General features: G+C 38.1%; 1 protein-coding gene across 2 annotated transcripts; it reads right to left on the bottom strand.

The window, feature by feature from the left end:
* Positions 1 to 1,631: 1,631 nt before the first annotated feature.
* LOC141505386 (small nuclear ribonucleoprotein-associated protein N) lies at positions 1,632 to 17,196 on the bottom strand. 2 transcript variants are annotated; one of them, XM_074211192.1, is made up of 7 exons: positions 17,105 to 17,196; positions 15,664 to 15,815; positions 13,626 to 13,737; positions 11,266 to 11,418; positions 2,723 to 2,861; positions 2,246 to 2,371; positions 1,632 to 1,767 (listed from the first exon to the last, which is right to left on the bottom strand). In XM_074211192.1, exons 1-7 carry the CDS (start codon positions 17,105 to 17,107, stop codon positions 1,730 to 1,732), a joined length of 723 nt encoding a protein of 240 aa, XP_074067293.1. In that variant the 5' UTR covers positions 17,108 to 17,196; the 3' UTR covers positions 1,632 to 1,729. The 2 variants fall into 2 exon arrangements, with proteins under 2 accessions (XP_074067293.1, XP_074067294.1); XM_074211193.1 differs by lacking the exons at positions 15,664 to 15,815; positions 17,105 to 17,196 and adding an exon at positions 13,870 to 13,956.
* Between the last annotated feature and the right edge of the window lie 7,592 nt (positions 17,197 to 24,788).

The raw sequence follows: 24,788 nt of genomic DNA on the forward strand, positions 1-24,788 counted from the left end.
AGCAATTTTTCAGGCAGCACAGAAATTATTAAAAAATCTAATAAGATACAGAGGAACTGTATCAATCTAAAAATACCTATGCTAACAAAATTATTGAAGTACATAGCACTTTAAGGTTTACAAAATGCTTTCCTCTAAACCCTATAAAGTAGGAAGTGTAAATAAGTATTATTCCTACCTTACAGATGAGGACACTGAAGCAGACCCAGAGGTTAAGTGACTTGCCCAGGATCACCTAGCTAAGTTCACATTTGAACTCAGATCTTCTGGTGATCTGTACACTATGGTACCATTCTGCATTTGGAAGGTCCAGGAAAGGCTTCAAGTAGAAGGTGGTCCTTGAGTTCCATCTTCAAAGATAAAAGGGTTGTTTGATAATGTCCTTCATTCTGGAAGACCATGACATTAGGGGAGGTGATGCTATGACAAGCAAGTGAATTGGATTTGAGTGAGGAGGAGCTGCACTAAGTCACCAGCCTCATTTTTTTCCCTAGAGGCATCTGAGTCCAGTGGCCAGATATGCATCAGAACAAGTAGAGATGGCTCTGGATGCTAAGTCAGAAGGAGTACATTTCAAGAAGGTGGTCCAGGGATGGGAGACGGAATGTCACGTGAAGGATGAGAGAAAAGGCAAGTCTGACCCGATCTCGGTTTGAGAGGGATAGCAAAATTCAATGAGTCCTGTGAGTCAGAGGGTGGATCTAGGGTCTCAGTGATCTCTTTATATATTTTTGGTATTCCAGTCTGTAGCTATGATCTAGGTACCAAATCTATGCTCCATAAATATTTATCAAACATCCCCCAACCCCCCCACCCCCCACCAGATGAATTTTTCTCTGACAAGTGTCATTCAGAATCTCTTTATCTCCAATGACAAAAAACTCACTATGTTCTGGGGCACCCCACTCCACTATCTGAGATAAAGCTGAAATCTGAGATTCTCTAACTTCTATACATTTCTTCAAATTGTACCCTTTGGGTCAAGAAGTCTAAGCCCAACTTTCAAATATTGAAGGTAGTCATCATGTCCCCTGGAGTGAAATATCTTTAGTTGTTTAACTGATTATCAGCTGGCCCAAGCACAGATTTCTGATCCTGGAATCAGGAACACATTAGTTCAAATTCAGCCTCAATTATCAGCTGTGTAGTGCTGAGCAAGTCACTTCACCTATGTCCCTCAGTTTCCCCATTTATAAAATGAGAATCATACAACTACTTACCGCTTAGGTTTGTGAGGATCAAAAGAAGTATTTGTAAAGCCTTTTGCCCAGCCTTAAAATGACTTATAAATGCTTTCTATCATCATCATCACCACCACCACCACTGTTATTATTTTCCTAAGTCCTCAACCTTGGACACAAAAGGAAAATCAAGGAATTGAATCCAAAGGAAAGAGGTAAAGAAAACAAAGGACAAATAACCACCTCTGACTTTTTCTCTCTAAAAGTTATCTACATGAATAAAAAAAGAATAAAGCTAACTTAGATGAAAGAACTACCTCCTCTAAGCTAAGCCCAATTAACAACCAGGTTAAGTCTTGGAAAGTTTAAATTCTGTATCCCTTCCAAGTGCTTCCAAAAGTCAAAGAAATTATCCAAGAGTAACACCACAGGTTTTTTCCCCAAGAGTTTATTATGAATCAATTTTAAAGCAGCATTCTTTATACAAAAAGCCCACAAAACTATATACAGCCTCAAGATAGAGGCAGCATCACAGCAGTTGAGGAATCCTAAGGTCTTGGTGGGCGCATTCCTGGGGGAGGGGGACCTATAGGGGAAACAAAAAAATCCCATGAGATAGACATAACATGTCTAAAATGCTTTAAACTTAATAAAGCATTTTCATTATAGAAGTTCTGAGTTACATAACAGAAGTAATATTAATATTATCATCTCCTTTCCAATGTACAAAAAACTGAGACTCAGAAAGGAAAAATTATTTGATCCAGGGTCAGATACCTAGTAAATTCCTAATCCTTCCTGAGAAACAAAACCCATGGATATGAAAGCAAAGGGGATCCAGAGTTCAGTGGAGCTAATAAATCCACATACCCAACAAGCAAAGGCAAGAAAATGGATCTTATTAAATCACTTCTAGGGAACTCTGTCTTCAGCTTCAAGTTTTCTTCTGATGTGAAGGTCCACAAACACTAGAGCTCTCATGAAGAGAACTCAAGCTGAAGAGAATGGTAGCTACAAAATCCACACTGACCACATCTAAACTGCAATGCAGCTGTTCTACTCACCTCTCATTCCTGGAGGCGGGGGTCTCATGCCAGGAGGAGGCATCCCCATTGGTGCCCCTCGCCCAGGGGGCATTCCCATTGGGGGACCCATGGGAGGTCTCATTCCAGGAGGAGGGGCCATCATGCCTGCAACAAAGAAGTTCCAGAGAACAATGCAATGTTGTATGAAACATGAAGGGGGAAAAAGTGAGAGCCAGGTAAAAAGAAAGAAACAAGAGCTTTACTAGAGGAGCTACTGTCTCCAACTCCATCATTCACATGGGAGCTGTTTCTAGCTCAAAAATGACTCACATTCAAAAGCCAGGGCTTCTCTCCTTGGAAAGAGTGAGCTTTAAGCCCTTGGACAATCATCTAGGCTGGACCTCAGAGTAATCCTGCTGAGTAATTCATCAGGTTCAGACAAGGTTATGTTTCATCACTAATCCAGCTGAGATCTTAACTACCAACTAATTCTTCTTCTAGCCAAGGGCACCTTACCTGGAGGAGGTGTCCCTCGGCTCACAGGTGGAGGAGGAGTTCCTCGACCAGGAGGATACTGTGTTGGGGCTCCTGCAATACTGGCTGTGGCAGCAACTGCAGCAGCAGCCACAGTTCCTCTTGCCTGTGGAGTCATCACCTAAGGAGGTACAGAGGGTAGAAAATACAAGCATTTATTAATGATACTAAAGCATATTATTAACTAGAAGGCAATGGAGGAGATTAACAAATCTAGAAAAGACAAGACTCCTGCCTTCATCAAGCTTAGTTTTTTTTTTTTTGTTGGGTTTTTTTTTTAGTTTTTGCAAGGCAAATGGGGTTAAGTGGCTTGCCCAAGGCCACACAGCTAGGTAATTATTAAGTGTCTGAGACCGGATTTGAACCCAGGTACTCCTGACTCCAAGGCCGGTGCTTTATCCACTACACCACCTAGCCGCCCCCAAGCTTAGTTTAATAGAGAATGAAATACCAATACAGATGACTATAATAATATATGATTTATGCATTAGATATACAACAAAGTATCTGGGAAATCGAAGGGAGAATGATCAACACACACACAAATTGCAATAAAAACACAAAAATTTGCTATTAACAAATGCAGGAGGCCAAAAATAGGGAAAAAAAGGAAATAGTGGCAGAGTTGGCATGTTAGGGACTATAAAGTAGACATTTATCATCACCATTTCACATTTCTCCAGTTGCTTTAAGATACTGTGAAACAAAACTAGAAAGAAAGGATGGAGTCAGATTGTGCAGTCTTGGAACATCAGTCTAAAAAACGTAAAGCTAAAAGGTCAGAATTATACACATTAGAAAGACAGTCTTGGGAATGTGCAACAACTAACTGTGATCAGGGGCATGGAAAACTACCAGGATGCTATTACCACACTCCAAGTCAAGAGATAACAGAGCTTGAAGTAGAGGTAGCAGTGAGAATAAAACAGAAGAAAAAACATAGGAGTACTTTAAAGGTACAACAGAAAGGACTTGGCAGCTAGTTAGATATGGGGAAGGAGGAAAGGAGGCGAAGGAGGATAATAAAAAATGACTGAAATTTCAAATGTAGATGGCTGAGAGAGGAACATGAACAGAAAAGTTAGAACTGAAAAGATTTTTTTTTAAAAGCTAAATCAATACAGTATGAATTAGAATGTTTTAGTTGGGGAGAAAAAGTTTTTTAACCAAATTTCTCTGGAAAAAGTGTAATATGTTACACATAATTAGTGAATTGATTCAAATGTCTAAGTCATTTATGAATAAAAAACAATCAAAGGATATAAACGGGTAGTTCTTAAGACAGGAGCATAATCAATAACCATGTGAAAGATAGCCCCAAATCACTAGCAATAATAAAATTGAAATAAAACAACTCTTCTAAGAAGAGAGCACGCAGCAGGTGGAGTCAGACACTTTCAACCACAAGATAGCAGGGGTTAGAAAGACTACAACTTGCATCAAGAACAGGACTGACATCCATAATGTCGGTGATTTTACACAATGACAGTTATATATGATGCTTTTGATAAAGAATACTGATGTCTCATTTTTGGATGAAGATAAATAGTTGATGATTTAGAAAATAAAATTAAAGTGGAATTATTGTCAATTACCATAACTGTGACTTTTTCCACACACTATAGTTTCAAATACATTTTGTACTCCAAATAGACAACTGCATATTAAATAAAAGACTTGAAAGCAGAGAATATGATGTAAAGAAACTACAGGACAGTATTAAATGTGAAATTTTCTAAAACCTTTATGAAGAAACCAAGGCCTCTTACAGGAATGAAATAATGCAATAGTTGCCCAGCAATGTACAAGAAGAACTACAGATATATACATATACATATACATATACAAATACACATATACATATATATATAATCTATATATCAAGATTAGATAATGAAAAGTAGGGGAAAAAGACAAAAATTGAATTGAATCTTTAGGGGGGAAAAAATGGGACTTTCAAGGCTTTCCACATGATAGTTATCGATTTTTCTTGATGATTTTTCTCTCCTCATGCCAATAGAAATTAAGACAACATATATCAAATTTTACTAGCAAAGACTGTATGGTAGATATAGCAGATGGACAATCTATAAGGTCATGGATCGATTAATTTTCCTCAATGAGAAAACTGAAGATGTCACAAAACAATGAGTAAGATATTAAAGACTTGAAGTTTAGAAAATACTTAGCATTCTCATTTAATCTGGCTAAAAGTAAAAATAAGGAAATCTGTAAAAATGGCAGAAAATCTTTAGACAAAAGAAAATGAAGGATAGAAGGAACTGCTGACATAAAAGAGAATCTAAGAATAAAATTATAAATATCAAATTAAGTTTTCTACTGATGGTGAACAGTTGGTTTGTTTTTTAATATTAGAAGTTAGTTCTAAATTAGAATAGTCACAAAGTAAATGATGAGAACTTTGAAAAATAGGGGATTTTTTCTTAAGTACAAAGGTTCACTGAGCTTTTTGACTACAAAATTGATGCTGATCCTCATACTAATATTTTGTTCTGTAGAACAGTAAGCTAATCACGTTTTCCAAATATAGACGGAAAATAGTAAAGTCGACTGCACCCATGGAAACTATAAATATTAAGTTATTGGTTGATTAATTTCAGTCTTGCTATGTTTCATGAAAATTTATGTGAGGTTTTGCTACTTTAAAGGTGGTGATAAATAAAATGTAAAAAATGTTTTTGTATTAAAAAAACAAGTTACATCCATTAGATTGGCAAAGAAGACCAAAAAAAGATAATTGCTGGAGAGGATGTGGATGGACTGGCACATTCTTTAAATGTGTTTTGAAATGATCCAACCATTGTAAAAAGCAATTTCAAACTAGTCTGTAAAAAAAAGTACTAAACTGTGCACAGTCTTTGACTAAGAGATACTCCTAGTAGGTACATATCCTAAAAAGATCAAAGAAAGAAGCAAAGGACTTTGTTGTAACAAAATGAGTCTTCATCAGTTAGAGAACAGCTGAACAAACTGTGCTTTATGAACTTGAATGGGATGAATACAAATGGAATTATTTCACATACACACAAAATTAGGCCATAAAAGTGATGGAAAAAAGACTGAGAAAAACCTGGGAGAACTTGTCTGATAACACAGAATGAAGTAAACAGAACCAGGAGAACAAATTTTACAATGATTAAAACATTGCAAAGGAAATCTGTGAAAGGCTTACTTAAGCACTAAGATTACTGCAGTGACCAATTACAACTCCAGAATACTGATGATGAATCATTATTTCCCACCCATTGGCAGACAAGAGGTTCACAATCAGATTTGTTTTGCTTGACTCATTTTACTTTACTGTTCCTTATAAAAGGAAATTCACATTTGTAATTTGTCAAATTCACCATCATTAAAAAACTAAATTTGAAAAAAGTGAGGAAAGCACTCACAAAGGGAATTCATCTTTTAATTCCCTTATATTTCCTCTCAGCATCTAATACAAAGTTTCACTTCCAACAGACAAGAGTTGGAGCCAAAACTCACTAATGTTTCACCATCTTAGTACCAGTCACTGAACCAGCAGGTCCAGAGCTAAGCACCTCACCTGGCCCACTCCAGACAGGTTTTACTTTTCACCTGGGCCTCATTCTTCCCTGCTGCCTCACACATAACCCTAAACTCTCCTACCTTTTTCATGACTACTCCCCTCTCAATTCATTCAACATGGCAGGGATTTTTCACTACTCCCCTAGAGGCATAAATCTCCTTATAAAATGAAAGCTCTTTGATGGCACAAAATACCTCTTTTGTATTTTTATGTTCAGTGTTTAGCCCAATATTTGACATACATTAAACACTTAATAACTGTTTGTGCAAAAATTAATTTATCCTCCTTACTCAATGCTAACTGCTGTGGGACACTGGGTAAAGCATTTAACCTCATTTGTAAAATAGTAATAATTACATTTGCTTTGTTTACTAAGTCACAAGATAGTTGTGAAAAATCTAAAGCTTACTTACTATTAATTTTGAATTTTGAAAAACAGGTATTCAAGTCAATTCAACATTTATTAAATGCTTACTACCTCTGACTTATTGCTCTGCCTGACCCTTCAAATCTATCAGCTGCCAAAGTAAATAAGAATTAGGTTTGGGGGCAGTTAGATGGTGCAGTGAATGAAGCACTGGCCCTGGAATCAAGAGGATCTGAGCTCAAATCCTGCCTAGGATATTTAATAATTACCTAGCTGCGTGACCTTGAGCAAGTCACTTAACCCCATCGACTTACAAAAACAAACAAAAAAATTTAGATCTTGTCACTATCCTATGAAAACTCTAATGGCTCTCTTATCAGTCTTCAGGAGCAGAGACAACCTTTCTCATTTAAGCCCTTCATAATAAAGTCCCAAAAGTCCTTGATTTGAATAAATACTTCTCACTCGATTACATATAAGCTACATCCCCCTTAATCTATGCCATAATCTAGCCAAACTAGTCTTAAATTCTTGACATAGGATCCTCCATCTTCTTTCTTCTCCCATGACTGAAATTCACTCCCACCTTCCCTCTGCCTCTTAGGAGTCCTTTATTTCCTTCAAGATCCATTGACCTTCCAGTTTCCAGTGTCTCCCCTCCCCAAATTACTTTCCATTTTGTTCACCTGCTAAACAAGGTGTGGTAGAGGAATAGAAACTTGCTGTGCTATGTAGGAAATGATAACTATAAGAAATACAGAGAAGGAAGGGAAAATTTATATGAATTGATGCAAAGATTTATATGAACCAATACAAAGTAAACAGAACCAGGAAAATAATACATACAGAACCATGACGTTAATGAAAAAAACAACAAAACTGGGCAAGTTTGACCTCAAAGAAGAGCTGTGAGAAAGCACTTTTTTCCCTTCTTCGCAAAGATTGGGAAACTGCACACTAGGAGCATCACAGGGAATGTCAGAGTACAAGATATTAATAAAAATGTCTAAAATAAGAACTTTGACTGACAAGTCATCCCCACAGGGGATATAAAGTTAAAAACAATATAAATTCTACTCTCACAAAGCTTATCACTCTTCATTCATTAAGTACAATAAATCCTTCTGGGGGAAAGCAGTGGTATGAGAGAGGAGGAAAGGAGAGGAGATGTCACCAGGGACCTGGGAAAAAGCAGAAAGGCTCTGCTCCCCAGGGTTGGAAGGGCGGCCCGCCAGAGGGGTGGCCTGCCAGAGTGAAAGAACTTCAGCCTCCAGGAGGCAGCCCCAGGGTGCTGGGAGCCACACAGCAGCTGGGGAGTTTCCTGACCTGAGCCCCAGGGAGCACCAGGCACAACCTGGGGAGACCTCTGCCAGAGAAAGCACGTGAAGCCCAGCCCTCAGGGCACACAGCAAGCATGGTGGTCTTGAAGCAGCCCAGATCCAGGAAACAGAAGCAGGCTGAGCAGGTAAGCAGGAGCCCCCAGGGCATGAGCCCATTAAACCTAGGGAAGGGAGTGAAGAGATTGCTGAGCTCTGTCTTCTGTCCATGGAACAGGACACTGGGGTTCTGACCACATTCAGATCCTGATCACAGTCTAGGCCCCCCCATAGAACAACAGGGGCCCCCCACCTCAGCCCCATGGCAGAGGGGGGCGCTTATGGTCATTCACAGACCAGGAGGGAGGACAGAGCCTCACACACTGAGATCCTTGTGGGAGTGTCCCAAAAGCTCAGGAAGCACCACAAAAAAGCGTAGGCTGGAAAAATGAGCAAGCAGAGAAACAAGAGGAACACCATTGAGAAATATTTTGCCTGTGAGCCCAAGAAGGATCAAAACACTCAGTCTGAAGATAAGGAAGCACAAGCTCCTGCATCTAAAGACTCCAAGAAAAACAGAAATTGGGCTCAGGTTATGACAGAGCTCAAAAAAGACTGAAAAATCAAATGAGAAAGTTGGAAGAAAAACTGGGAAAAGAAATGAGAGAGATGCAGGAAAAACATGAAATGAAGTCAGCAGCTTAGTCAAGGAAATCCAAAAAAAATGTTCAAGAAAATAGCATGCTAAAAACCAGCTTAGGTCAAATGGATAAAACAGTTCAAAAAGTTATTGAGGAGAAGCATGCTTTAAAAAGCAAAATGGGCCAGATGGAAAAAGAGATAAGAAAACTCTCTGAGGAGAACAAATCCTTCAGACAAAGAATAGAACTCAGGGAGATTGATGAATTTACGAGAAATCAGGACTCAATACTTCAAAACCAAAAGAATGAAAAATTAGAACAAAATACAAAACATCTGATTAGGTTTTTTTTTTTTTAGGTTTTGTTTGAAACATCTCATTGAAAAAACAATTGATATGGAAAACAGATTTAGGAAAGATAATTTAAAAATTATTGGAATACCTGAAAGTCATGATCAGGAAAAGAGCCTTGACATCATTTTCAAAGAATTACTACAGTAAAATTGCCCTGATATCCTAGAAGCAGAGGGCAAAATAGAAATGGAGAGAATCCACTGATCTCCCCGAGAAAGTGATCCCAAAAAACCAACCCCCAGGAATATTATAGCCAAGTTCCAGAACTCTCAAGTCAAAGAGAAAATATTACAAGCAGCCAGAAGGACACAATTCAAATACCGTGGAGCTGCAATCAGGATCTCACAGGACTTACCAGCAACTACATTAAAAGCTCATAGGGCTTGGAATAGAATATACCGGAAGGCAAAAGAGTACTTAGAATGCAACTGAGAATCAACTACCTAGCAAAACTGAATGTCCTCTTCCAGGGAAAAAGATGGACTTTCAATGGACCAGGGGAACTTCAAATGTTCCTGTTGGAATGGCCAGAGCTGAACAGAAGGTTTGATCTTCAGATACAGGACTCAGGTGAAGCATAGAGATTGGAGGAGAAGGGGAGAATATGAGAGACTTAATGATGATGAACTGCATGTATTCCTGTATAGAAAAGTGACACTGATAATACTCATATGAACCTTCTCAATTAACAGAGCAGGTAGAAGGAGCTTTTATAGATGAAGCACAGGAGAAAACTGAATTTGAAGATATATTGTGGTGTAAAAATGGAGTCAATAGATAAAAGGGAAATGTAATGGGAGAAAGAAAAAGGATAGGAGGAATAGGCTAAGATATTTCATATAATAAGATTTTTCTTTATTCCAATGAGCTATTGCAATGATATGGAAGGGGGGGAAGCAAGGGGGAATGAGGGAATTTTCGCTCTCATCAGAGGTGGCTAAGAGAGGAAACAGCATACATACTCAATGGGGTATAGGCATCTGGAGTAAGAAGGAGGGAGGGGATCAGGGGGAAGGGGTGGGGATGTAAATGACGGAGGAGAGGATGGACCATGGGGGGAGAGTGGTCAGATGTAACATTTTCTTTTTTAACTTCTTGCAAGGGGATGGGATTGGATGGCCTGTCCAGGACCATAGGGCCAGGTGGATGCTGGGCCTAAGGGGCAGTATGGGGGCTCAGGGCCTCTTGGCCCCAGGGCCAGGGATCTGTCTGCTGTGCCACTCAGCTATCCTACAGCAGAGTCAGAGTGAAAGGAGAGAGAAAGTATAGTACATGGTAGTGGAGAAATACGAAAGGAGGGAGTTGTGATCAGCAATGGCAATGGTGGAAAAATATGGAAGTAACTTTTGTGATGGACTTATATAGAATGTGATCCACCCACGACAGAGTTGCTGGTGTTGGAACACAGACTGAAGCACATTTTTTATTATTATTATTTTTTAGGGGGTACAGGGCAAATGGGGCTGGGTAGCCTGCCTGGGGCCACATAGCAGGGTGATTGTTGGGTGTCTGAGGCCAGATTCAGACCCAGGTGCTCCTGGCTCAAGGACCAGTGCTCTGTCCAACACCCAGCCGCCCCTACTATTACTATTTTATTTTATTTTGGGTCTTTTTATTTTCTTTTTTTGGTTTTTGCAGGGCAGTGGGGTTGGGGTGGCTTGCATGTCACACAGCTGAGTGATTGCTGGGTGCATGGGGCTGGATATGGGCTCGGGTGCTCCTGACTCCAGGGCCGGTGCTCCATCCACTGAACCACCTGGCCATACCTACAATTATTACTATTATTTTTTTTAATTTTAATTTTAATTTTTTTCTCTCCCCTTTACTTTATCACTGAAGCAAATCAGTATTTTTGGGGGGAGAGGGGGTATTTTGTTTACTCTTAAACAAGAATATTTTATTAATGTATAAAAAACATTATTTGTACAAAATGAGAATAAATAAATATTAAATTAAAAAAAAAAAGAAGAGATGTCACCAGGGCTTTGTTCTACTCAGGAGGCCTGGACTGGGACCTATAGCCTTCCAAGAAAAAGGTTCAAATGTTGTCCTGTATACCTGGTTGTATGCTCTAGGAATATTCCCCAGGATTTGAGGTTTTGACATACCTTTAGAGTCTGTCCTTTAGATTCCCAACACCCCTGCCTTGACTTCATTTCCCCTGACAAAATGATACAACTCCTTGAAGACTTTTTGTCTTTGCTACTCCAGAACTTAGCAGTGTCTGGCACATTGTAACATTTAATAAATAAAAAATATCATTGTCACCAGGCTCACCTGTTGGGAAGGCCCACCAACTCCCCGGACAGGACCTGCTAAGCCTGCAGGAGCTTGGGGCATGGGAACACCAGCTGGAACACCTCTGCCTGCAGCCCTGCCAATCCCAGGACCTCCTGCAGCTCCAGCTAACGGCACACGGGCAATGCCTGTCTGAAAAAGGAAAACATAAAAAGTCATTTATGGGGAAGTAAAGACAAAGTATGACCACACTTCATAGGGAAGCTAGCAACTAAGACTTGATACTTAGTGCAGAAATAAAATGTCACTAGTCCTGATAAACCACAAACATCATTTCGCATGCCCACAGTCTATGTTAATATCCAAACATGCAAAAAAAAGTCTACAAACCATAGCTTACACACACATACCTATATGAATACTCATGAAATGTTATCAAGATAGCACATAAGCCTTGACTTATGCAGCATTTTATCAATCAAAATCCTCCATCAGCTATTTTTCCAAGAGTTGCTTAAATGTTCTCAAGATCATGATAAATCTTAAAATACATGCCATACAAAAGAAACATGAAGGGTAGAGGAAGCTACATTGAGCTGAAACTTGCCTGTCACTGTTCCCGCTAGTACTGCCTTTTGGACCAAAACAGAATAAATCTAATAGCTGCTGTCCAAGACAGCCCTATTCCAATATGTGAAGACAATAGTTTTGTTTCTATCCCTAATCCCTCCCACTAACATCTGCACTAATCCCTAACCTCTTCTCCAATCCCTAACCTCTTCATACCAAAAATTTTCAGTTCCTTCAGAAACAACTGCATTTCCCAAATTCTGATCTATGCAATTTTAGTATTCCAAATAATAAAAAAGGGGATTCAAGGAAAAATGTCAATAGTGAGAATTTCCCCCCTAGGAAATATGAAATTATCATATATACTATATGCAGTAAATTTCCAGTATAAAAATAAAAAATACATTTTTTGTCCTATTTTGCTACAAAATTTCATTACGATCTCTTTCGTGTGTGTTTGTGTGTGTGTGTGTGTGTGTGTGTGTCTGTGTGTGTGTGTGTGTGTGTGTGTATGTGTGTGTATTTTGGGTAATGTTGCCATAGGAACAGTACTATATATGGGATCCTGATCACACTGGTGTTTGGTAAACTAATGCAGACAGGGCTCAGATACGTCCAGTTCAAATTTTGGTTGAAAGGTACAGTGAAGCCTAGCAACTTTGTTGAGGCGTCTGCTCATTCAACTTTAATAATATTGGGAAATGAAAATCACTTTGACTATGATCATATTATGTGGGGGGATGGTGAAGCAGAAGTTATGCCTGTGTAGTTATAGTGCTCTGTAACTTTGGTCTTACTACCTGGATATAGTAACTGAGGACCTATGGATATTAAAGCTATACAAGCTTTCAAAAGAAAATTCTAAATTATTATCCCCAGTTTTCTGATATATGGCTCAGAGGTTTATAGATATTTATAGATTTTACCAATGGAAAGACTCCTCATAAGAAAACAGGCTTTCAGCATTGGGAGAATTCTCAGAAGTCACCTAGTGCAACCCATATCTGAATAACTTCTTTATGACAACAATAGCATCAATAATATTTGCTAACATTTATGCTGAGTTAAATTCAAGTTTGCAGAGTGATTTATATGTTAATTCATTTGATACCTCTAACATTCCTATGAAGTAGATATCAATCCTCATTTTGCAGTTGAGGAAACTGAGGCTAAGTGACTTGTCATGCACAAACAGCCTCATAGGTGGATGTGAAGAACAGATGAAAAGTGCAAGATTATAACTTAAGAGCTGAAAAGGACCTTTACGGATCATCTAATTCAATTTCATCAGAACATAACGCATCAAAAAGAGATGGGATCAATGCTGGGAGGAAGGATTCCTAGGACCACAGAAATGAGAACTGGAAAACCTTACAGATCATCTAGTCTAATTCTTGACTTTAGAAATCAGATGTTAGCTAATCAAACTGAAATATTCCCTGTTATATATAGGGGAGCAGAGCATGAAAAAAGGGAACAGTGAAGAAAGTTGTTCAATGCAGCTTTTAAATGACACTCACAAGGGGGGGAACGCGCAAATTTCTTCCAAACTTTCATATTTATTATCTCAGTGAACACTAAAATCTCTAGATTGATTTTAATCCATTTGGTACCTCTAAATTTACCAGAATATTTGAATAAGGCTATCCAACTTAAGTACTATGTATATGTTTACTGTAACTACTTTCTAGCTTCTAAATACCCTTCTAACTCAGAAAGAATCACAAACACAACATGCTCTCTCTTGGTTCTATAGGCTCCTAAGGTGGATACCTCCAAACCCTTATGGGGGTTCCCCTCCCTGTCCTCTCCCAACCCTTTTGCCTTACATCTTTAGGGGGTGGGCCTTCCACAGTCATAGAGACCAAGTTCTCCCCACGAAGCAGCACCAGTCCCAGAACCCTCTTTTCCTCACGTTCAGGTTGTTTTGCATTCTTTGGCCTAAAGGATAGAAATATGTATGTCAATGGAACATGCTGCTGAAAATGGCCTGTACAATACAGGCAATTCTATGCTCCTAGGCTTCCTAGGATCCCTTACAATCTTCACTTTGTCACTAGGCCCATAACTTACTCAAAGAGTCCTGGGATCCTTAACGTTGGAAGACTTAGAATCATAGAATGTTAAAGCTGGACAGGTCCTTGAAACATAGAACATAGCATGTCAGAACTGAAAGGAACCTTCGAATACAGAATGTTAAAACTGGAAGGGCCCTTAGAACACAGGATTTAAGTACTGAAAGGGCCCTTAGAAACCATATTACTCCCTCATTTTATTAAGAAGGAAAGTTAGAAGGACCTAGTCTAAAGTCACACATTCAGTCACCAGCAGATATAATTTAAAATCCAGCCTTATGTAGAGTCAGGGCAGAACTTCACATAACAAGTATCTTAATAAACATTCAAATTGTACTCCGTACCTCTTTTATCATGAATTACATTCTAAATGTTGTATTACAGATTTCTGCATAACTAAATTCCACCTACTAGACTATAAGTTCCTTGGGGACAGGACCCAAGTCTTATTCATAATTATGCTTGCTGGAATTCAAAGCACAGAGTCTTACACAGAACACAGTTGATGTTTATTAAAAGTGAAAATTACTTTAAACTTTAAAATCCTTAACTCTAGTACAAGATACCTTCACCCCAAGATGACTTCAAAGAATCACAGTCCTCTGTAATTACAGAGAGGCTCAGAGGACAATACAATATATATTGTTGCTTAAGAAACTTTCTTGGGGCGGCTAGGTGGCACAGTGGATAAAGCACCGGCCCTGGAGTCAGGAGTATCTGGGTTCAAATCTGGTCTCAAACACTTAATAATTACTTAGCTGTGTGGCCTTGAGCAAAGCCACTTAACCCCATTTGCCTTACAAAAACCTTAAAAAAAAAGTTTCTATTGACTTCATAGCACTGTGGCTTCATAAATGTTTGCTAAGTTGAAGTGAATTTTCCTCAAAGCATTTCACTCATTAAATGAGCATAATTCATCATGTAATTTTTGTCCCTGTCTCTTTTTATATTTTGCAATAAATGCAGGCTCCTGGAGGAAGGGATTGGGGAATAACTATAGTTGGAAATGAACTAGATGAAAAAAATCAAAAGATAAAATCAAAAATTAAAATAAAGACATAAAACATATTTCATTAAATGTCACTGCTAGGAATAAAGTTCTGGAACTCAGAATGAGTTTAATAGGAATGAATAGGAGGGGCCCCTTTCCAGAATATTAAGTACGCTCTCCAAAACATAAACTGGGAACCACAGAACCAAGGAGGCCTTAATTAAAACACTGAAAAAAGAAAATGGATGGAATATTAAAGTTACTAGAACAAATTCCAGGTGGAAAAGAACTGTGAATTTTGTGAGAAAGGACTTTAGAGACCATCTAGTCTAACCACTTCATTTTATAGAAGGGGTAACTCGGCCTAGATATAAATGTCTCTGAAAAATCAGTCTATAAAACTCAATGTTCAGGGCTATCAGCCTATAGAAATCTAAAATCTAAATTTCCTGACTCACTTGCATAGTAATTGGCATATTGAAAACTTAATAAATGCTTTATATTGCTATCATCTGTCCAAGACCAAGGCTCCTCCCACCACACTGTGCTTCCTTTTATTAATTCCAGGTGGTATGGGCTGCTATACATCTAAGTTTATATTATGTCTGGGCATAAATGTCTCCGCAAAATTCATGATGGAGTGGGTGGATGGGAAGCGGATGGTGGATGGTGTTAGGACTAAAACAGAGAAGAGTTGGTTAAAGTTCTATGAATGTCAATACAAGAAGCCCAGCTTACCTTCCCTCCACACTCCCTTCCCCTCCTCATATCCCAAGCTTCTCAGCCCAGCCCCCTCCTCACTTGATCTTCCTGAATTCATCACAGTCACACAGGATCAGGTTCATGTGCTTGTCAAAGGCCTTGAAGGTGCCAATGAAGATGCGGCCATCCTGCAAGATGCATCTCATCCTGTAGTCGATGTGCTGCAGCATCTTGCTGCTCTTGCCCACCGTCTGTAGGATTTGAAAGGGGAAAAATAATGACTTGGGGTCCTGTACAGAATACTTATCACCAGCACCAGGTATTTTTTCTCCTGTTACCTTTCTTTCTTTTTTTTTTAAAGGTTTGCCCAAGGCCACACAGCTAGGCAATTATTAAGTGTCCAAGGCTGGATTTGGACTCAGGTGCTCCTGACTAAAGGACCAGTGCTCTATCTACTGCACCACCTAGCCACCCCTCCTGTCACCTTTCTATTTACTCTCTCCCTCTTTTAGAGTCAAGATCCCTCTCATCAGGGATCTTCACCACTGTGAAGTCTTGACCCTTTATCTTTCTTCAAATCTCCTAGCCTTGACCTTTCCCCATTATATGATTTTTGACATTCCCCCCATACACCCAGTCCAGAATTCTGAACTCTGTCATCTTACACTCACACATACACACTCCTCCAAAACCTGACATCTTTCCTGGTATAACCACATCGGTAGACTCCCTTCCCTTCTCTGATGCTGTCACCAGGCTCATCCCTTCCTCAAGTTCTCTCATCTCCTGTCTATTTTCCACTCAGCTACCAAAGCTATCATCCTAAAGGACAGGCCGGACCACATGGCTGCCCGTTCTTCCCCCCTCAATAAACTCCAGTGGTTGCTCCCTCATTATCTCCAGAAAGCCATCACTTTTAAAATTCTCCATAACTTGATCCTTCCTACCATTCCAGTCTTTACACTGTAGGCTAACCCACACATGTCCACTGGCCCTTCTTTCATGCCTAGAATTCTTTCCCTGCTCATCTCTTTTTTGATTTTACTGGCTTTCTTCAACTCTCAGCTGAAATCCCGCCTTTTGTAATCCCCTTAACACCGGTCCCTTCCCTCTGTGGGTCATCTCCAATTTGTCCTGCATGTTGTGGGTCCGCAGTGTTTTCCTCCCACCCCATTGTTTATCGGTCCCCATTGTCCCGAGTTTCTCGAGGGCAGGGTCTCTGGCTTCTGCCTTTCTTTGTATCTCCAGCGTTTGGCGCCGGATCTTCCACGGAATAATCAGTGCTTGATAAATTTTTGGGTTTTTTTTCCACTTCTCAAACACAAAGAACTGGACAACCCTCCCTGCGGCCCCCAGGCCCAGACGCGCAACCTTCAGCACCCTAACCTCTGACCTCTTGGGTCGCCCGGCCCCTCCCCTCTGCAGCGTTCTCCTTACAATTCCCGCCATTCCCGGCTCCCAGCCCGGCCCCGGGCCCGACGAGTCCCGGCCTGTTACCTAAGCTAGCCTTCGCTTTCCCCGAGGTCCCAACATAACTCACCATGGTGCCAGCTACGACGTGCCCCGACTTGGAGAAAGGAGCCCCACTAGGGCGACTGCAAACACGAGGAGCTCTAGAGGAGAGTGCCCGCCCCCCAGCTTCCGGTTCCAACGGAAATTCGGAGAGGACATTAGCCCTTGGAACCTTGGGGAAGGACACGTGACTAAATGTGACGCGTCTGCCGCCATGTTGCTTGAGGGCAGGCGCCCTTTACCTAGGGTAGGAAGCCTCCCCCAAGTGGCGCTGCTCCTGTCCCAGTCCAGGTCCACTAAGGACACTCAGGACACACTGAGGGCTGGACTCACTTTTTGCCTTTTTTTTTTTTCTATATACTTAATCCTTAAGACAGTGCCCTATAGAAGGGGTGGCTAGGTGGTGCAGTGGGTAAAGCACCTGCCTTGGAGTCAGCAGTACCTGGGTTCAAATCCAGTCTCAGACACTTAATAATTACCTAGCTGTGTGGCCTTGGGCAAGCCACTTAACCCCATCTGCCTTGCAAAAACCTAAAAAAAAAAAAAGAGACAGCACCTTTATAGTAAGCACTTAATAAATATTGATTAACTGGTAATAATTTTGTAGCTGTTCTATTGTGAAGATACCTCAAAGTCTGTGTTGTTGCCAAAAATCTATATACAGGATAAATTGGAAAAAATCTTGGAGATTAAGAGAGAATCAGGAAATATGTCAATTATTATTATTATTACTATTGTCTTTCAAAGCATTGCCAAAATTCCTTTAAAGCAGTCCTGATCCTCTTTCCTAATTCCCAGACCTGCAATATTCTCTTAACACTTCTGACATAACTAATTCCTCAGCTTATTATTTAAGTCTCTTTAATATGGGTCCCAGCCTTTAAAAATGTATAGACTATTTTTAAAGTATTATTTTTTTAAATAAATATTTCTTCTTTTAACATTTAAAAATTTTTTTGAGTTCTGAATATGTTCCCTCCCATCCCTTCATCACCCATTGAGTAGGAAAAAATGTAATAACACTTATGTGATTTGTGATATGTGAAATCATGCAAAACGTATTTCCATATTAAGCTATCTTGCAAAAAAACTTTAAAAAGTGAATTTTATTTTAATCTGTGCTCAAACATTAGTTCTCTTTCTAGTGGTTATAAAGTATAATAAAAATAATGATAATGAAGTTTTTTTTAATTTTATTTAAGGCAATGGGGTTAAGTGACTTGCCCAAGGTCACACAGCTAAGTAATTATTAAGTATTTGAGGCCAGATTATCCTGTACTCTACCCATTATGCCACCTAGCAGCCTCCTGATAATGAATTTTACAAAACTATATTCCTGGTAAAAAAGACTGATTTCTTTAAGACAGTGTTCAGTCTTCACTCTACTATAGGTAAGAAGTCATTGATTTTTATCCCCTTATGGTAATTATAAACTCAGGAAGACAATGATCAGATGTTGGAAGACTTGTCTATCCCTCAAGAAGTCCAGGAAGGATAACAATTACTCAGATAGTATTGTATAAGGATGATCAATTTAATAGGTTGATATGCTGGGAAGTTTAAGGTTTTGTCTACTCTTGTTAAATATATATTCTGGCTCCTTTCCCTTGCTGCTGAATAAGTATTCTGATCTTCCTCACCTTGGAGTGGTCATGACCTTAATGGTTTCCAATTGATGTTTGTCCTAATAAAATGCTGCCAAAATTAGAAAAAAAGCAGAAAGCTGGGAAACAATTGCTATGACAAGGACATGAATTGGATTTGAGGGAGTGCTATCCTAAGTCACCAGCCTCAATTTCTCCTCCTAAGTCACTAGTCCAATGTCAAGATATAGAGGTCAGGACAACTGGAGATAAGATTGGATGTGAGTCAATTAGGGCTAAATAACTTACCCAAGGTCATACAGCTAGTAAGGGTCAAGTGTCTGAGACTGGATTAAAACTTTCATCCTTCTGACTCCAAGACCAGTGCTCTAAACACTGCACTACCTAGCTGAAAATTAAATGACTTGTCCAGGGTCACAGCAAATAAATGTCTGAGGATAGAATTGAATTCAGGAAGATGAGTCTTCCTGGTTCCCAGTGCTCTATTCACTATACTACCTGGTAAATCTCAGGGAATAAAAGCTTCATGTCTAACCTGTATTTTCTGCCATTTTAATTTAACCCTATATTCTTAAGGTTTCCAGTTTGTTTTCATGGTTAACAAGGCAGATAGAATTTTTTATCATAAGTTCTTCAGTATTGACTTGGATCTTTGTTTTAAGGAGAATAGCTTTGCCATTCACAGTCAAACATTATATAATATTGTTATTACTGTGTATAATGTTTTCCTAGTTCTGCTCACTTCACTTTGCATCAGTTCATATAAATTTTCCCATATTTTTCTGCTTTTCATTTCTTAAAGCACATCAGTATTCCCTCACAATCATAAATCACAACTTGTTCAGTCATTCCCCAACTGATCAGTGGCATTCCCTCAATTTCAAACTCTTCACCACCACTAAAAGAACTGCCATAAATATTTCTCTATATATAAGGGTGTTTTTTTGAGCTCTTTGGGATACCATGCTAGTAATGGAATTACTAGGTCAAAGGGTAAGTACAATTTTATAGCCTTTTAGTCATAGTTTGGTCCCAACTTTTCTTTGTTTATTCATTCATTCATTCATTTATTTATTTTCATTCATTTGTACATGCATATTTCCAAGTTACAAAATTTCCTTCCACCCTGCCTTCCCAGTCCCCTCCCCTCAGCAAGGAACAGTCAGGTTAACATTTTACATATATTTTTTGTTAAACATGTTTACAAATTAGTAATTTTTGGCATGAGGAATTAAGTTTAAGGGAAATACATGAAATAATTTTTATAAAGTACTCATGAGTGGTTTGTTTTACTGTGTGTTTTGTTTTATTTTGTTTTACTTCCTCTTTTAGGGATAATATAGTCCATAACTAGTCCATAATTAGTTGTCCTAGCTCTCTAGACTGTCAAGAGAAATTGCTTCCATCTAGGTTGTTCATCCCACAAGGTTGTTGATATGTACATTGTTCTCTTGGCTCTACTCCTTTCACTCAGCATCAGATTCCATAAATCATTCCATGTTTCTCTAGAGTCCAAGCATTTATGGTTTCTTATAAAACAATAGTATTCCATAGTATTTATGTACCAAAACTTCTTTAGCCATTCCCCAATTGATGGGCATCCCCTCAATTTCCAATTCTTTGCCACTACAAAAAGAGCTACTTTGAATATTTTGGAACATGTAGGACTTTTCCCATTTTTACAATTTCTTCTGGATATAGACCTAGAATTGGAATTGCTGGGCCAAAGGGTATGAACAGTTTTATTGTTCTTTGGGCATAGTTCCATATTGCTCTCCAGAAAGGCTGAATCCATTCACAACTCCATCAGTAATGCATCAATGTCCCAGTTCTCCCACAACCTCTCCAACATTGATAATCTTCCTTTCTTCTCATCTGGGCTAATGTAATAGATGTGAGATGATACCTCATTGTTGTTTTAATTTGCATTTCTATAATCAATAGTGATTTGGAGCATTTTTTTCAAATGATTATATATAGCTTTAATTTCTTCATTTGAAAAATGTCTGTTCATATCCTTAGAGCATTTATCAATTGGGGAATGACTTATGATCTCATAAATTTGATGCAATTCTCTATATATTTTAGAAATGAGGCCTTTATCAGAACTCCTGGTTGATTTAAAATAACTTCAGATAATATAAAATACTTGGGAGTCTATCTGCCAAGGCAGACTCAGAAACTCTATGAAAATAACTATAAAACACTTCTCACACAAATAATTATTTGCATTCTAATTTAGAAAGACATTATGTCTCCAGCAATACCACCAACGGTCTATACCTTGAAGAGATCATGAAAAAGGGTAAAAACATCACTTTTACAAAAAGATGCAGAGCAGCTCTGTTTGTGCTGGCAAAGAATTGGAAATCGAAGGGATATATACATCAATTGGGGAATGGCTAAACAAATCATGGTATATGTATGCAACGGAACACTATTGTTCTATTAGAAACCAGAAGGGATGGGATTTCAGAGAAGCTTGGAAAGGCTTCCATGAAATGATGCTGAGTAAGATGAGTAGAACTAGAAGAACATTATATACCCTAATATTATGGAGTGGTGATCAACCTTGATGGACATGTTCACTCCATCAGTGCAAAAATCAGGGACAATTTTAAGGTATCTGTAATGGAGAATATCATCTGTATCCAGAGAAAGAACTGTGAGGTTTAAATAAAGACCAAAGACTATTACCTTCAATTTAAAAAAAAATAGTTGTCTTATGTATTACATAATTTTGCTATCTCTAATACTTTATTTTTTCCTCAAGGATCAGTTTTATTTAACACATTCAATTTTGATCAATGCATAGCATGGAAACAACGTAAAGACTATCAAAATGCCTTCTGGTGGGGAGGATGGGGGGAGGGAAGGGTGGGGGGGGGTGTAAAAATTCAAAACCATACCAAAAAAATGATAGGTAGAAACTACTATTGTGTATAAATGGAAAATAAATAAAATATTTACATAATAAAAAAGGGAAAAAAAGATCTCAGCTTTCTGATTTTTCTTCTAATTTTGGCAGCATTGATTCTATTAGTGTAAAAACTTTTTAATTTAATATATAAAAATCATTCATTTTGCAGTTTGGCCATAAATTTATCTCTTTTCCATAGATCAAATAGAGTATTTTTTGTTCTTTTAATTTATCTATGGCATCGCTCTTTATGTCTAAATCCTATACCCATTTTGACCTTACTTTGGTAGGGTGTGATATGTGCATCTATGCCTAGTTTTTGGCATACTATTTTCCAGTTTACCCAATAATTTTTGTCAAATAGTGAGTTTTTATCCCAGAGGCTGATGTCTTGGGTTTGTCAAATAGTAGATTGCTGTAGTCATTTACTGCAGTTTCTTTTGAACCTATTCTAATCCACTGATCCATTACTCTATTTCTTAACTATTAACAGACAGTTTTGATGACTGCTGCTTTATAGTATAGTTTTAGATCTGGTAGAGCTAGGCCACCTTCCTTTACATTTTTTTCATCAGTTGCCTTGCTATTCTTGTCCTTTTATTGCTCTAGATGAATTGGTACTCAATAAGTAATTTAATTTGGGTAGAATTGTCATTTTTACTAAATTAGCTCAACCTATCCATGAGCATTTAATATTTTCCAATTATTTAGATCTGACTTTATCTGGATGAGAACTATATAATTATGTTCATACAGTTTCTGGGTTTGTCTTGGGAGGTAGATTCCCAAGTATTTAATGTTGTCTACAATTATTTTAAATGGAATTTCACTTTCTATCTCTTGTTCTTGGGCTTTGTTGTTCATATATAGAAATGCTGATGATTTGTGTGGTTTATTTTATAGCCTGCTACTTTGCTGAATTTAATAGTTTCAAGGAGTTTTTTAGAGGTTTTTCTCAGATTCTCTAGGCATACCATCATATCGTCTACGAAGAGTGGAAAGCTTTGCTTCCTCATTGCTAATTCTGATTCCTTCAATTTCTTTTTTCTTCTCTTATTGCTACTGTTAGATTTCTAATACTATATTCAATAGTAATGGTGATAATGGGCATCTTTGTTTCACCTCTGAGTTTACTGGAAATGCTCTGAGTTTGTTTCCATTAAATATAATATTTGTTGATGACTTTACATAGATACTAATTATTATTTTAATGAAAATTCCATTTATTCCTAAACTAGTTTTTTTGAATAGGAATGGATGTTGTATTTTATCAAAGGGTTTTTTTTTAGCATCTATTGAGATAATCATATGATTTCTGTTGGTTTTACTATTGATATGTTTAGTTATGTTGAGTGTTTTCCTAATGTTGAACCATCCCTGCCTACCTGGTATAAATCCAACCTGATCATGGTGTATTATCCTGGAATAACTTGTTGTAGTCTCATTGCTAAAATTTTATTTAAGATTTTTTGTGTCAATATTCATTAGGGAGATTGCTCTATAATTTTCTTTGTCTGTTTTGGTTCTTCCCTGGTTTAGTTATCAGTACCATGTTGGTGTCATAAAAGGAGTTTGGTAGAACACTTTCCTCTCCTATTTTTCTAAATAGTTTATGTAAAATAGGAATTAATTGTTCCTTAAATGCTTGGTAGAATTCACTTGTAAATCCATCTGGTCCTGGAGACTTTTTCCTAGGTTATTTATTGATGATTTCTTCAATTTCTTTTTCTGAAATGGGGTTATTTAAGTAATTTATTTCCTCATGCTTATCTTCGAAGTTTGCATTTTTGTCAATATTCATCCATTTCACACAAATTGTCCAATTTATTGGCATACAGTTTGGCAAAGTAACTGAATTACCTATTTGATTTCCTCCTCATTGGTGGTTAGTTCACCCTTTTCATTTTTGTTACTGGTAATTTGGTTATTTTTTTTTCTTTTTTAATGAGATTAACCAGAGGTTTATCTATTTTATTGTTTTTTAATAAGACCAACCCTTAGGGCAGCTAGGAGGTACAGTGGATAGAGCATCAGCCCTGGACTCAGGAAGACCTGAGTTCAAATGTGACCTCAGAGACTTAATAATTACCTAGCTGTGTGATCTTGGGCAAGTCATTTAACCCTATTGCCTTGCAAAAAAACCCCTAAAAAACCCAACTCAGTTTTATTTATGAGCTCAATGGTTTTCTATCTTTCCATTTTATTGTTCTCTCCCTTGATTTTCAGAATTTCTAATTGGATATTTAATTGGGGATCTTTAATTTGTTCTTTTTCCTAGCTTTTTTTTAGTTGCATATCCAATTCATTGATCTCCTTTTTCTCTATTTTATTCATTCTTTTTTTCTTTTTTTGGGGGGGGGGGAATGGTTTACAAGGCAAATGGGGTTAAGTGGCTTGCCTAAGGCCTCACAACTAGGCGATTATTAAGTGTCTGAGGTCGAATTTGAACTCAGGTACTCCTGACTCCAGGGCCAGTGCTCTATCTACTGTGCCACCTAACCACTCCAATCTCTATTTTATTCATATAGGCTTTTAGAGATATGAAGTTTCCCTCAAAACTGCCTTGGCCAGGGATGGCTAAGTAGCACAACAGATAGAGCACTGGCCCTGGAGTCTGGAGTACCTGAGTTCAAATTCGACCTCAGATACTTAATAATCGCCTAGCTGTGTGGCTTTTGGCAAGCCACTTAACCCCATTGCCTTGCAAAAAAAAAAAAAACAAATAAAAAAACTGCCTTCGCTGCATTCCATAAATTTTGGCATGATGTCTCGTTATTATCATTTTCTTGGATATAATTATTGATTATTTCTATTATTTGTTATTTGATTCACCCATTATTTAAGATAAAGTTATTTAATTTCTAATTAGTTCTTCTTTATCTTTCCCTGACCCTTTATTACATGTAATTTTTATTGCATCATGGTCTGAGAAGTGTGTGTATTAGTTATTTCTGCCTTTCTGCATTTGAATTTAAGGGTTTTTATGTGCCCTAGTACATGGTCTATTTTGGTGAAGGTGCTGCATACTGCCAAGAAAAGTATATTCTTTTCTATCCCCATCAAGTTTTCTCCAGAGGTCTATCATATCTAAATTTTCAAAGATTTCATTCACCTTCTTAACTTCCTTCTTGTTTATTTTGTTGTTAGATTCATTCAGAGAAAGGGAGATTGAGGTCTCCCATTATTAA

The sequence above is a fragment of the Macrotis lagotis genome, chromosome 1 (genome assembly GCF_037893015.1).
Source record: "Macrotis lagotis isolate mMagLag1 chromosome 1, bilby.v1.9.chrom.fasta, whole genome shotgun sequence".
Classification (NCBI taxonomy): domain Eukaryota; kingdom Metazoa; phylum Chordata; class Mammalia; order Peramelemorphia; family Peramelidae; genus Macrotis; species Macrotis lagotis.

Excerpts from the sequence above, each read along its gene's own strand:
- LOC141505386 (XM_074211192.1), bottom strand. Across the intron at positions 13,738-15,663 it reads GATGAATTCAGGAAGATCAA|GCCAAAGAATGCAAAACAAC; the intron begins GTGAGGAGGGGG and ends TCTATCCTTTAG. Across the intron at positions 1,768-2,245 it reads CCCGCCTCCAGGAATGAGAG|GTCCCCCTCCCCCAGGAATG; the intron begins GTGAGTAGAACA and ends TTTCCCCTATAG.